Source organism: Microplitis demolitor, chromosome 5, assembly GCF_026212275.2.
Source record: "Microplitis demolitor isolate Queensland-Clemson2020A chromosome 5, iyMicDemo2.1a, whole genome shotgun sequence".
In the NCBI taxonomy this organism is placed as follows: Eukaryota; Metazoa; Arthropoda; class Insecta; order Hymenoptera; family Braconidae; genus Microplitis; species Microplitis demolitor.
In genome coordinates, this window is record NC_068549.1 from 5,702,862 (window position 1) to 5,718,377 (window position 15,516).

Genomic DNA, 15,516 nt, shown 5'->3' on the forward strand with positions numbered 1-15,516 from the left:
CGAATGGACCACAATAATACAGGAGCGGTTTCGAAATCCATAGGAATTAACTCCATGCATTATAAAGTAATGATTCCCATGTTATAGGGGTATTCTCCAAAATATTATATGAGCATTGTTACCATATTATTTATGTAAGATCTACTCCCGAAATTTTAAAAAACTGTCCGTATAATTTTCGTTTCTACCCTTGCATTATATCTTAATGCAAATAAAAATTTCAAGTTACTTCTGTTCAACTTTACTTTTTATCTGTATTTAATTAGCATGTGAAGTTTAAACGAGTTTTGCCTGTACTATTTTTCTTACTTAGACTATTTTCAGACTTGGTTTCAATAATTTATAGTATGATTTTTGTCGCATATAAATCAAAATCAGACCTTTTTCTCAAAATATATTTTGTCATCTTTTGTTCTTATCCAGACCAAAATTAGACTATTTCTGCACGAAAAAAAAGAAATATTTGTCCCAAATGAATCAACTTCTCTGTGGTTTTTTTTTAGTATTTCTTAGTGACAAATAAATATATTTGGTTAACTAAATATGACAGTTGATTCATATAATTTTCATAATTTGACTGAAGTATATCATTTATTTGCGGTAAATAAATGATATACTTGTGGTAAAGATATCAAATTTGTGACGAATAACGGAAAATTTGGTGATACTTAACATATATTTTTTTACCGCAAATTAATAACTTATCTCATGCAATCAAATTGCTTAAATAAATTATATCTTTCTTTCAGTGTGTTTTTTCAGTGTGTTTTCTTTTTGGTCTATTTTGGATTGACTATAGATCAAAATCAGCTTAAAATTATTATAAAAATTCAAAGACAAATAAACTAGTTCAAATATAGACCATTTAGTCCGAATACAGTCCAGTTAATTGAATATACTACATGGATTATATATTTATAATATTTATTTATAACGGGGAAATTATTGATTTATTGTGGTCAAGGCATATTTAATTTCAACAATTGTGAGTTTCGCAGAAATGATAAATTATCTGACATACAACTCTATTATGTTAACAACGTTGGTGACATACAATTAAAATGTCAAATATCAATTTTTATGTGGTTTATAAGTCGTACGAGTCTATCTAGATAACTACTGTGGTGTCATGAAAGATAATAAAATTGAATTTTAAAAAAATTAATAACAATTACACACGTTAACTAAGTCATTTATTAAACACCTCCAGTGCAAAAGTGCTGAGGGTGATTTATGAACAGTTTTTTCCAACTATTTTACTCACACATTAATATTTCTACACTAGTTAAATTACACCGGAATAAGTGAAGATGGATACTAGCATGTAAAGAATTTATTAAGAAACAATTTGAATCTAACGTTGAGTCGATTCATTATTTTATTTGTTAAAAATAAATTATTTTAACTCAGGAAACCAGTGCTGTCAATTTTTCTCTATGAAACTTGGTAAACACGATAACTGGTGATAGATACAATTAATCGGTCTAACTTTTTTTTTATGCCTTTTTATTTTGTACCACAAGAATACTTATAAAAATTACTATCTAATTCCTTTTAGTTTCATTGTAATTAATTAAAACTGTAAGACTGACATCTCACGAAAAATTTAGCTGGCATTTTTACTTTTCCTGTTATTATTGTTTTGTTCATTTTTTCTCTCCATCAATTCCTGACAACAGCACTAGCATAACAATATAGCTTCTCAAAAAAAGAGCGACATCTTAAGGTGCATTTCGAAATGCTCTACGAGCAGTTGTAGTGTAGCGCATTTTGGAATTCGCCCTTATTAGTTATTATTTGCGTAATTATAGAAATTAGAAATTGAAGAAAACTAAAAATTGAACGTCAAAATAAAATGGCGGCAGAATATGATAGAAAAATATTAAAGAAAATAAAATAAAAAAACACTTGAGTGTTTGAACAAACCTTGGTGGGGAAATACTATGCAGAAGGGTATCCCAATACACTTGGAAATTTAATTGCTCCAAGTGTATTGCAGCTAAAAAACATCACTTAACTGCTTTTTCCCACCAGACGATGCCAGATGATTTGGCTCAGGAACTTGAAATATATCAGCATCAGCTTTCAGTAACACTTTACACTAGCACTCAACACTCAAACTTAACTACATCATAGACACTTTGCACAATTTAATTAACAAAACATAAATTTTATAATCACTGCACAATTTTACACGACGCAACTGCAATACTGTGTCCAATTCAAACGTAAAGAACGATCTGGACTACTACTGCCGTTGTCGATGATACTGACTGCCGCTATTGGACCGCCAGTTGATACGAAGCAATCGACTTTGTGATTTATTACTCTCCCATCCCCACTTTAGCAAAAATTTAAACGTCGAATACAGCAGAGCGCAGTAGCGCCATCTTAGCGCGAAATTTCAAAATTGAAATTTGATTATTTCATTCACATTTGTATGTATCAATAATTATATTAATTACACTACAATGTATACTCGAAAATTTTTAATTTCATCAATAATTTATTGACTATTGTCAGTACTTACGCGAAAAATTTAAATATTCGAAAAATAAATTATCGGAAAGTAGAAAAAAACAAAAAATCGTACATCAAAATAAAATAATGGCAGAATAGAATGGAAGAATATTTAAAAACGTAAAAAAAAAAACACTTGAGTGTTTGAACAAACCTTGGTGAGAAAATAATATGCAGAAGGGTGTCCTAATACACTTGGAGATTTAGTTTAAATTGCTCCAAGTGTATTGCAGCTAAAAAACGTCACTTAACTGCTATTTCCCACCAGACGATGCCAGATGACTTTGCTCAGGAACTAGGCAGGTATCAGCATCAGCTATCAGCAACACTTTACACTAGCACTAAACACTCACCACTTAACTACACCACAGACACTTCGCACAATTTAAATTTTACAAACACTGCACATTTTAATTAAACAATGACTATTAGCAATCAATTTTATGGATAATTCCGCGAATTAACTGCAAGATTGTGTTTCTATTCAAACGCTACGAAGGATCTGGACTAGTACTGAAGTTGTCGATGATACTGACTGCCGCTATCGAACCGTCAGCTGATACAAAGCAATCGACTTTGCGATTCATTCGACTCTCCCCACTGTAGCAAAAATTCTAACGTCGATTACAGCGACACGCACTAACGCGATCTTGGCGCGAAATTTCAAAATTGAAATTTCATAATTTTGTTAAAATTTATTTATGTCAATAATTATATTAATTAGACTAAAAAATATACTCGAAATTTTTTATTTTTTATTAATAATTTGTTAGTTATTCTTATTACTCATGCGGTAAATTTAAATATTCGAAAAGTATTCATTAGAATTGGGAAAAAAAAGCTATACGATTCGAGACGGACTTTCGGGAAAGAGTTAAAAAAAGAATAAGAGAAAAAATTAATAATTAAAAATAAAATGAGCGATTGAGATTTGTACTTTTAAATTATGACAAAAATCTTTTGAAAAAAATCCAAAAATTATTGAACGTCAGCTAACTTCAATACCATAATATTTTCAATAGTTCAAAAAAATTTTTAAATTATTGAGATATTTTCAAAAATTTAAAAGCCTCGTAGAATTAAAACTTAGACGTCATCATTTAACTCTCGATTCGTGCGCGAATTTCCTCAACAATTTTCATAAAATTGCAATATCCAACTTGAAATACCGCTGCCCTCTACATCGAACTTATTGTAAACGGATCCTCATTGACGACTACAAAAAAAAAAAGAAAAAAAAAAGAAAAAAAAATAGTGAAAACAGAACGAATCATATATGTACACAAACATACAGTGACGTTGAATTTGTTTTGACCTACGTACCTTTATTATGTACAAAAATATAATATCGTATGTAATTTCTCATTGTAGTTTATAAAAAATTAAGAAATTAATTAATTATCTTTCTTGTGAACTTTATTCAAAATAAAAAGTTTTGAAATTTCAATAACATCCATGATAATTCATTGTAAGTTTGCAATTTGTCATTGGATGAGTAAACAAAATTGAGATAAAACTTGGATTCGTGCTTATTAATTTGGTAATGAATAAATATATACCTATATTCATATATATTATATATTTTATTTTAATATTAATAAATTATGAGCTAAGATTTGTAATTGAAAAAATTTCTTATCAATAACTTTTTTTTTAGGTTTAAAAATTTGATGGATAAAAAAAACGGGAATTCAAAGGATGAATGGGGAGCAGAAGTTGGCTCTCACATCCAAAGAGTCTCTATGAATAATTTAATAATGAATTATTTAGTGACAGGTTAATTTTTACACAGTCGACTGCCCGTCATAAGCCTGCCCGTTATAAGCCTCTTCCCCTCAATCTGGAGTTACTGAGTCCAAACAGCTTCCCCACTTAATCACTCTAAAGAGTTTCGTACTAGAGAACCCGTTATAAGCCTCCGTTAAAATTGTCTAAATTATAAACTAACAATAGGAAATAATAGACAAATTAATGATGAAATTTACTATCTATGTTTCGCGGATAATAATCTAATCATTATTAAGTAAAATATAATTTAATATTCATAATTGTAATTATGAATTACATCCAAAGCTTCTGTTACAATTTAAAAATTTTATTGAGCATTAAGTTGATCAATAAAATTATTATTTTTATTATTACTGTAATCAATACCGTTATCATTATAATTTTTTGCATTTAAATTATTATTAGCGTAAAAAGATAAGTATTTATTTTAGCGCTATAAGTATCAGAAAAATCAGGAAAGTCGCGTATGTAATTAAATTTAAATATGACGTTTAAAATGATATAAAATAAAACAGGCTTATAACGGGTAGTCGAGAACAGAACTAAACGCACAGTAGTGGGAAGACGAATTCAAAGAAAAATTTTCCCTACGTCCCTAGATCAGGCTTGTGACGAATAGTTGACTGTATTAAATTAATATAAATTGTTTGTAACAGCTGTTACAATAATAAATCTTTCAATATAATTTTTTAGAAGGATTCAAGGAAGCGGCTGAAAAATTTCAGCAAGAATCTGGAGTTGGTCCGACAATTGAATTGAATTCTATGGATGATAGGATTCGTATCAGAGACGCTGTACAAAATGGACGTATCCAAGAAGCGACTGATTTAGTCAATCAACTCCATCCGGAGTTACTTGACAATGACAGATATTTATATTTTCATCTGCAGCAATTACATTTAATAGAGTTAATAAGAACTGGACGGATTGAAGAAGCGTTACAGTTTGCCCAGGAACAATTAAGCGAAGCTGGTGAATCAGATGACAATATTCTGAGTGAATTAGAAAGAACTCTTGCTTTATTAGCTTTTGAAGAACCACAGAAAAGTCCATTCAGTGATTTACTGCATCCATCTCATAGACAAAAGGTAAAAATTTATAAAATTAATAAATTTAAATTTTTTCATGTCACCTGCATTTAAACTGCAAGTTTCAATGTATTTTTCGTCAGTTAAATCAGGATAGTTTCAAACCAATGCAATTTTGCAGGCAGGAACTCATCAGTTTCTTGCCTACATGAAAGAACAAAATGGTACTAGATAAAATTCCGGATACTCAGTTAAATCTGAAATTCAATTGAGTTAAATCTGGGATGGAACTGAATATAATTCAAATATAAGTGGTTACTATCTGAAACTTTTTTTACCTAAGATGTAACTGAGTATAATCCGGGATAGTAGACAGTACTATTAACTTGATTCGACTGATCTGAAGCATTGAAACTTAGTTACATGAAACATAAATGCAGGCATAAGTGTTCTGAGCCCTCAGCTTTAGCTTAGGATGACCACTTCACTGACCTGCATTCATATTCTCTGATCCCTTATATCTCAATGTACTATTTTTTTTTGTTTTTTATAGATTGCTAGTGAATTAAATACAGCTATTTTGAAAATGGAACACAGAGAATCAACAAATCCAAGATTAAATAATTTATTGAAAATGATTCTATGGGCGCAAGATGAATTAGATAAGAAAAAAGTTAAATATCCAAAAATGACAGATTTGGGAAGTGCGACTATCGAGAGTCCTAAGTAACCGAATTCAAATGAGGACTATTGAGAGCATTATCAGACAGTGCCTTCACTTTTTAAAAATATGCTATGACTTTCAACTGTCACTATCATATCAAAATACTATTAATTAATTAAAAAAAAATTAAAACCTTAATTGAAAAAAAGACGTCGTTGCAATTTCGCCGAGACAGAATTAAAAAAAAATTACTTACAGTTGTCACCAATTAGGAGTTAAACAAAGTTTTGAAAGTTCGAATTATAAAATTGACATGAATTTACTAAAATTTATTTATCGAATTTCGTTCAACTCCCAATTGATATCAACTATAAGTAATTTTTTTTAAATCTCTATCTCAGCAAAACTGTCCTTTTTTCAATTAATATTTTAATTCTTTTTTAATTAATTAATAAAACTTTAATACGCTAATGACAGTTGTCATTGAAATTTTTAAAAAAATAGGGATACTGTCAGAGAATGCCCTTAAATAAATCGAGATCTATTCAATAATAATAATAGTTTGAAAATCATTTATATATATATATTTAATATTAATATTAGTCTTAAATGTAGCTCAGGATTTTTTCATGTGAAAATAACTAGGGGTGATTTAAATTTCTGCTTTATTATTCGTTTTAATCTAGATTGGTTTTTTTTTCCTTGTTCATCATAATGTAAATTATTTCATCTGTATTCGATTTGCGTAAGATAATATTTGAATACTAAAAGAAAATGAATTATAAAATATTGTTTGAAAAATTATGAAATATTATTTAATATAAAGAATCTATAATCGTCGATAATTGTATCATATCGTACATGGTAATTAAAACTAAACAATAGAAATGTATTCATTGTAGATATAATATAAGAAATATTCAAATATAATAAAAAAAAAAATTTAATTACTATCTTATTACAAAAGTTCCAACTTTTAAATATTTATAATCACAAATTTATAATTACAAATAAGTAATACAATATAAATGATATTAAAATTATATTATAGCTATAAAATTGATTTATTTATTTATTATGAATATTTATTTGATAACCTATACTAAAACGGAAATGTTTTGAAATACAAATTCATGTGAGCATCGATATCACGTTACTCATTCCAAAATTACTTATATTTTTTTACGCCCTTTTGAGTTTAGTCACTGAATTTAAAACCAAAAAGACGTATAATTTTTTGTTAATTGCGTCTTATTGTAGACTCATTTTAAAAGTAAAAATTTGAAAAAGATTTTGCGCGCCAAAAGAGAGTATTTTTTTTTAAATTGCAAGTCATATTGTAGACCTAAAATTAAAAATTTAAAAAAAAATTTTGAAAGCCAAAAGGGAGTAAATTACGTACCTGAGGATCGGAAAGTTTTTTGCGCAATAAAAAACAAATTAGAAAATAAAAAATCTAGTGGATGACTAGATTTTTAAAATGTTTCGCATATAGATGCTGGTTTTCACTTTTAGAATAAGTCTACAATATGATTTGCGATTAAAAAATAGTTATACGCCCTTTTGATTTTTTAAGCTCGACTAAACCCAACGTATAAAAATCAGTCCTTTTGAAAGTAGTGACGCGATATAAATTCATCAATTAAAAGAATTACATTGATCGAGTTTTAAATAAAATAATTACCACCCGAAAACTAATTCCATAGCTTTAGACACAATACCAGAAGCTTTTTGTGGAACATTTTCAGGCGATCGAACTGATTGAGAATTCAAATGGTGGTTATAACCAGTAGCCAATGGCCGAGCGTTTTGTATTTTTGGAGAACGCACGACATTACTGTAGTCTGCACTTTGATTCAATTTAGTGGGGGATGAAAAGATTCTCATACTTCTATTTAAATTACCGCGATTTTCTTTATCCGGGTTTAGAATAACACCTTCATCAGTACATGGCGTAACTCCGATCATTATCGACCCTGATACAATATTGCCGTTGCACAGTAACGCACGTTGAGCTTCTTGTTCTGTCGCACACTTCAAATGAATCCAATTACTTTGTGGATGAGGAGCTGGATGCTTATCAACTATGCGGACTCGGTTTGATATGTGAGATAAAACAGTATTTATGGCATCATATGGAAATCCAAATACTGTTATCCACCTGAGAAGACCTTGCGATGGCTCGTTGTTGCTAATACTTGTGTTGTTGTCCATAAAAAATAAATCATTGACATTATTCGTGTTCATCCGAGCTTGATTACGGGATAGATTTAAATTTTCAATATTTTTATATGGCTCCGAAGGCTGGGTTACGTCTAGTGTATCAAAGAGACCTCGAGTTGGTGGACCACCGACATGGCTTTCGTTTCCAACTCTAGGACTGCCAGGACTTGTGACATTTGCAAATATCGCTTTCTGTCGATTGTGCCGATAGTCTGGAGTTGAATAGCTGGGAATTGGCGATGGTAAATTTGAACTAACTACATTTGAAAATCGTGTTGACTCTGCTACATTTGGTCCTAATCTTGCCGGCTGGTTTTAAATTAAATAAATAATTGTTTTATAAATTTTACATTAATTAGATTCTTATAAATAATATTAGTGAAGGCGAATTGATATTTATAGACGGCTTTTTTAAAATTTTATTTGAATAAGTCATGACACGACGTTTCGCCTACGTTAGCCTGTGGCATCTTTAGGTAAATTATTACACTATCAAAAAAATCTATGTGAGATTCCATGGGAAACCATAAAAATCCATATAGGAAAGTATGGATTTATGTAAAAATCCATAGAAATTAATATGGAGTGTATGGAGTTACATGAAATCCATGTAGGAATTAATGAGCAACTGGATTCTCATTTAGAAAATCTACATATGAAACTGTGGTTACCTGGATTCCCATGCAGGAGCTCGGATATATGGAATTCTTGGTGGGAAATTAATACAGGCATCTGGATTTCTGTATCAGTAATTTCTATAGAATCCAGGACATCTGAATTTCTATGTACATCGTCTATTAATAAAAGTATGTAAATTTGTGCAAAATTTCTGCAGGAAACCATGTAGGAATTTATCCGTAAATGTCATTAAAATAAAATAAAGAAAAAAACAGTTTATAAATATCAGTTGACCTTCACTAATATTATTTATAACTAATTATTGGAACAGAAAGATATAATAATTGTCATTATTAATTACTTACAGTAGTAGCTTCACCCAGCAAAAAACTTGGAAGATATGCTGAATTATTACTTGGACTACTGGGACTTTGCATTGGACTACCTACTGGAGAACCTAAAGTCATTGGTTCCATCTAAAACAAAATTATTGTTCCATAAATAATAGAATTCTTGTTATTAAACAATTTAACAAGTGATGTTTGAACAAAAGTTATTTAGTGGTGGCTTAAGGTTAGACAGGAAATAAATTTAGACAAATAATTTGTTTCTTGGTTAGAATATATTTATATTTTCAAAAAAAAATGATTTTTAAATACTTACTTCAATAATAAGTTACTTAATATTTACAGTATTTCAAGTATGAAACAATAACCAATGAAACGTTCTCACTTTTTTTTGAATCTACAATCTACAATTTCTAGACGTTCCAGACTAAAAGTGACAAAATACAAAAAAAAATCAGTTAATTTAAGTCAACTCAAGGCGGAATTCCATGTAAGAAATATAAATGAAAATGAAGTTTGGTATTGCGGGAAAATTACTACAGGGACTATATATATATGTATATATTTACCGAAAAAGTCGAAAGATAAAACAGATTCGATAGCTAATTTTTCTCTCATTTCTAAAAAGTTATTTTTCGAATATTTAAATTAACCGCGTAAGTGATAAGAATAATTAATAAATTATTGATGAAAATAATAAATTTAGATCATATTTTTTAGTCTAATAAATACAATTATTGATAAATAGAAATTTTAATAAAATTATTAAATTTCAATTTTGAAATTTCACGCCAAGTTGGCGCTACTGCGCGACGCTGTATTCAACGTTGAAATTTCTAGTAGAGTGGAGGCGATCGAATCGTTGCAAAATCGATTGCTTTGTATCAACTAGTGGTCCAATAGCGTCAGTTAGTATCATCGACTACTTTAATAGTAGCCCAGATCTTTTTTACGTTGAAATAGAAACACAGTATTGCATTTAATTCGTGGAATTGTCCATAAAATTTATTGCTCATAGTCATTGTTTAATTAAAATGTGCAGTGTTTGTAAACTTTAAATTTTACAAAGTGTCTGTGGTGTCGTTGAGTGTTGAGTGTTGAGTGCTAGTGTAAAGTGTTGCTGATAGCTGATGCTGATACCTGCCTAGTTCCTGAGCAAAGTCATCTGGCATCGTCTGGTGGGAAATAGCAGTTAAGTGACGTTTTTTAGCTGCAATACACTTGGAGCAATTTAAACTAAATCTCCAAGTGTATTAGGACACCCTTCTGCATATTATTTTCTCACCAAGGTTTGTTCAAACACTCAAGTGTTTTTTTTTTTACGTTTTTAAATATTCTTCCATTCTATTCTGCCATTATTTTATTTTGATGTACGATTTTTTGTTTTTTCTACTTTCCGATAATTTATTTTTCGAATATTTGAATTTTTCGCGTAAGTACTGACAATAGTCAATAAATTATTGATGAAATTAAAAATTTTCGAGTATACATTGTAGTGTAGTAATATAATTATTGATACATACAAATGTGAATAAAACAATCAAATTTCAATTTTGAAATTTCGCGCCAAGATGGCGCTACTGCGCTCTGCTGTATTCGACGTTTAAATTTTTGCTAAAGTGGGGATGGAAGAATAATAAATCACAAAGTCGATTGCTTCGTATCAACTGGCGGTCCAATAGCGGCAGTCAGTATCATCGACAACGGCAGTAGTAGTCCAGATCGTTCTTTACGTTTGAATTGGACACAGTATTGCAGTTGCGTCGTGTAAAATTGTGCGGTGATTATAAAATTTATGTTTTGTTAATTAAAAAGTGTCTATTGTGTAGTTAAGTTTGAGTGTTGAGTGCTAGTGTAAAGTGTTACTGATAGCTGATGCTGATATATTTCAAGTTCCTGAGACAAATCATCTGGCATCGTCTGGTGGGAAAAAGCAGTTAAGTGATGTGTTTTAGCTGCAATACACTTGGAGCAATTAAATTTCCAAGTGTATTGGGATACCCTTCTGCATATTATTTCCCCACCAAGGTTTGTTCAAACACTCAAGTGTTTTTTTATTTTATTTTCTTTAATATTTTTCTATCATATTCTACCGCCATTTTATTTTGACGTTCAATTTTTAGTTTTCTTCAATTTCTAATTTCTATAATTACGCAAATAATAACTAATAAGGGCGAATTCCAAAATGCGCTACACTACAACTGCTCGTAGCGCATTTCGGAATGCACCTTAAGATGTCGCTCTTTTTTTTCGAAGCTATATTGTTATGCTTGTGCTGTTGTCAGAAATTGATGGAGAGAAAAAATGAACAAAACAATAATAACAGGAAAATTAAAAATGCCAGCTAAATTTTTCGTGAGATGTCAGTCTTACAGTTTTAATTGATTACAATGAAACTAAAAGGAATTAGATAGTAATTTTTATAAGTATTCTTGTGGTACAAAATAAAAAGGCATAAAAAAAAGTTAGGCCGCGATTAATTGTATCTATCACCAGTTGTCGTGTTTACCAAGTTTCATAGAGAAAAATTGACAGCACTGATTTTCTAAGTTAAAATAATTTATTTTCAACAAATAAAATAATGAATCGACTTAACGTTAGGTTCAAATTGTTCCTTAATAAATTCTCTACATGCTAGTATACATCTTCACTTATTCCGGTGTAATTAAACTAGTGTAGAAATTTTTTTGTGTAAGTAAAATAGTCGGAAAAAAATCGTTCATAAATCACCCTCAGTAAGTTCGCGCTGGAGGTGTGCAATTAAAAACCTAGTGTTGAAGTAATCGAGAGTTTCAAATAAAGAACTTCTACATTCACACCATTTTGGTGTAGACGTTCTAATTCACACCATCCAAAATTTAATTTCAATATATAAATTAAATTTTTTTTACAGTGTACATATTTTGAATATACGGTAACCGGTTAATCAACTGGAAAAGTTGTTTACATAATTAACTTTTCAAGGACAATATTTTTTCGTCATTATCAAAATAATCCGTGTAAAATTATTCTTAAAATAAGTGTTAGGTAACTTCGGAACACATATCGTCTATTTGTTGTCGTTATTTTTTTTTTTTTTTTAGTATCAAATTTAAATATATTAGAATCGTTGATCTTACATGACTCACCTCTTTTACTGTCTATCAAGTTTTTTTTTTTATATTCATTATGGTGACATCAATGACAGTTATATAGATTGGACCTTTTCCCTAACTTTGAGTGTTAAGTTTGAAAAATCAGTAAACTTTATATTCGACAACGCCATTATTTATGAAAAGTCTTTATATATTTTTTTGTATAATAAAATTATATTTTGAAGGTTCGTTAGATTCACTTAGGGTTAATGAAAAAAATTTTTTTAAAGCTCTTTTTATAAATATGTATAAATAATATACGCTGTAAAAAAAAACCGGGGTAAGTCCAGGCGGTGTAGGTGTAAAAATTTTCGGTTTTAAATTTCAACACTGAAAGCGGTCTTAAAATAACATCGCCGCTGGTGTAAATATTCTTTACCTGTGGATTTTTTTACACCGGTTTAACATTGGTATTTTAACACCGCCAAATTCCACGGCCTACAACGGTGTTATTTTATTTTAACACCTTGCGGTGTTAAATTGATTCCATTTTTAACGCTACTTCTTTTTATAGTGTATAAATGACATATTTGATAAAATTTTCTGTCTTGCAGAGAAAAATTTAAAAGTAATAATAATGATATATACGTGAATGTCATATAATCGCTGACGAAGTAAATAAATTATTTAAAATTGTATCTATTATTTTTGATAATAATATTTTAAGAATCGCACGTAAGCATAATTTACTCTTACAATTTTGCTACCTCAGCAATTTCATCGTTTACCTTTTTTTTTTTTTCCTTTAGTTGAGTTTTTTCTTAGCTTAAAACGCATTTATCTATGACGTTGGACTTCTAACTTCCTTGAAAAATGGACAAGTTTCTGAGGGACGAAGAGTTATTGATTTGAGTTCAATTTAAAAATTTTGTTGTATCAACAGATGTCGACATTTTAAACTCAGAAATCATTTTCGACCGTTTTCAAGACTACGCTTCAGTGCGTGACTATCTATATATCTAATTCGATCTATTTGTATGTAAGTAAATTAATAATTCTTTGCAATATTTTACAGATTAATGAAGCAATTTAAACAGTTGGTTTTTGGCGATTAAAGATTTATCAGTTCGAAGTCTATCTTCTAAATCTCTGTTTAAAAAAACCAAGAATTTTCAGAAATGGGTAAGTTTTTCGTCAATGTTACTTAAAAATTTATTTCTTTAGTAAGTAATCTTCAGATGTTCGAAAATTTAAAATATTTTCGATAGTAATGTACAAGTGGGTGTATGAGTTTGGCTCTTCCTATCATTTAGAAATTAGTTGGTTACGCCTTGGCGATATAAATTAAGACATTACGTATTTTCTGGGCTATAAAAAGTTACACGGAGAGAAAATTAATGGGACGGTTTCAATAAATTATAGGAACCATTCCCATAATACATGGAAACAATTCTTATGTATACATTGAATCGCTATTTCTATGCATTGAAAACAATATTCCTATAATTGAAGGGTTTTTGAAAAACTTATCTAATAACTTTATACATTCAGTGTAAATAAAATGTTACCCGCTCTCTAAAAGTGAATTAGCGAAATTCACTAAAAAATAGTGAATATCCATTAATTCAGTTTTAGAGAGTGCGGAATTCATAAGGTATTCTGGATCATGAACGTTCCGTTGGTAAACCACTCAGAAAAATCAATCGATACTTTTCCGAAACAGAAGTTTATATGAGGGAAAAAGCACACCCGCAGATCCATATTTATTAATTAAATTGTTGAAAAAAAATCCGAAAATTGTCTGTTAACTCTAGGATATCATATATTGCTGTGTCACTATTATGCTTGTGACTGATTCGTAGTGAGAATTCATTGATTTTTAGTACTTTTCACTGATTTACTTTAAGAGAGAACATTGAAGTAAAAATTTTAATCAAAGTATCAGAAATTAGTCAGATGAATTTGAATTACATGGAAAAAATTTTTTTATTTTATTGTAATCATATCTCAAATAAATTATGCAACTAGTTGAATAACTTGTTAACAGTAAGTTTAAGAATAAAATATCAAGTTCAATGCTACGTAATAAGCGAAGTTAGAGCCCAAACTTTTATAAACTTGTGTCTTTCTCACACTCACGTCATAAACTATAGGTCATAGCAAGCTCCGAGACAAGTAAGCCACCAGTTTCGTTTTCAATAAATCGAACTTGTTTTAACTAAAAAGGTAGAAGCTGATGAAATGTTACAGCAGTAATTGTTAAAAGAAATTGTGAATAATTTTAAAAGAAAACTTTGAAAAAAAAAAAAAAAAAATAAAAAAGGTTATTAATGCTAAAACTATTCGTCAGTAATTCTAAGCAGTAAATTTACTGAATTTATTATTAATTTTTTAGTACCATTTTAAAATTCAAACAGATGGTGGCTACACAACTAAAATTTAAAATAGTGCTAAGAAAAATTGAATTAAATTTATCTCGAAATGTTCGTGCGGTCGTTGGAATATAATATAGTTATTCAGTTCATTTTGAATTTTTACTGCATTGTTTATAAATTTTCATAATGCAAAAAATATTATTCATTTAATTCGAATTATTCATTAGTTACAATATTAATTTTTTTTTCTTTAGCTCAGACTGTTCTCAATTGAATACTTTAAACAATATATAAGTAAAAGTATCTTTTTGAGTAACTGAACAAAACGCCGCTCTTTTTTGTAGCAAGAAGTTTAATATTACCGATGCAATTGTTAGATTTGAGTAAAGATTTTTTTTCTTTCAAACTAGTAATTCTACAAACTAAAATTAAAGTTTTTTTTTGTCTTTACTTCTTTCTTTATCGATAGAACTAAAGGCGTTTCAAAGTATAGTCTTAAAGCTTAAGAATTATTTATTTATTATTTTGGCATGAAAATTTAATACTAAAATACAATTTTATAAAAATTCATTTATTTTATAAGAAGAAATAATTTTTTAATTATTTGGGTAAGAGTATTTTAAACTTTCTTGTTTAAAATATTTTATCACTATGTGTGATAGCTGTTTAATGTAAAATAATCACATATAGAGCATTATCTCTCCGCTTCTCGTTCAAGGCAAGCGATAGTTTGTCGAAATATTACTCTACATATATTGATTACATAGCCGTTACTTTGATTAAAAAATAAAAAAAATAAATGATATATAAAATTGGTCAAATAGAACAAGTGAACCGTCGTTATTTTGATTTACACTTCAAATTGCTTTTATGTAACGT

The 15,516-nt window shown here is 29.1% G+C and overlaps 3 protein-coding genes across 3 annotated transcripts in view; 2 read left to right on the forward strand and 1 right to left on the reverse strand.

Moving 5' to 3' along the window:
- The first annotated feature begins 3,780 nt into the window (after nt 1–3,780).
- On the forward strand, nt 3,781–6,874 carry LOC103575967 (glucose-induced degradation protein 8 homolog). The gene is made up of 4 exons (XM_008555976.3): nt 3,781–4,060; nt 4,178–4,296; nt 5,002–5,396; nt 5,890–6,874. The coding sequence occupies exons 2-4, from the start codon at nt 4,191–4,193 to the stop codon at nt 6,064–6,066; spliced, it is 678 nt and encodes a 225-aa protein (XP_008554198.1). The 5' UTR covers nt 3,781–4,060; nt 4,178–4,190; the 3' UTR covers nt 6,067–6,874.
- An 88-nt stretch (nt 6,875–6,962) lies between these two features.
- LOC103575968 (nucleoporin Nup35) lies at nt 6,963–9,692 on the reverse strand. The gene is made up of 3 exons (XM_008555978.3): nt 9,505–9,692; nt 9,207–9,317; nt 6,963–8,532 (listed from the first exon to the last, which is right to left on the reverse strand). The coding sequence occupies exons 2-3, from the start codon at nt 9,315–9,317 to the stop codon at nt 7,681–7,683; spliced, it is 963 nt and encodes a 320-aa protein (XP_008554200.1). The 5' UTR covers nt 9,505–9,692; the 3' UTR covers nt 6,963–7,680.
- Nucleotides 9,693–10,868: 1,176 nt separating this feature from the next.
- The window catches only part of LOC103575969 (trissin receptor), a 40,280-nt gene continuing 35,632 nt past the window's right edge, over nt 10,869–15,516 (forward strand). The window contains exons 1-3 of the mRNA XM_053739064.1: nt 10,869–11,216; nt 13,072–13,261; nt 13,338–13,444. The gene's annotated coding sequence lies outside the window, so the exon portion shown is untranslated. The remainder of the gene's footprint in view (nt 11,217–13,071; nt 13,262–13,337; nt 13,445–15,516) is intronic.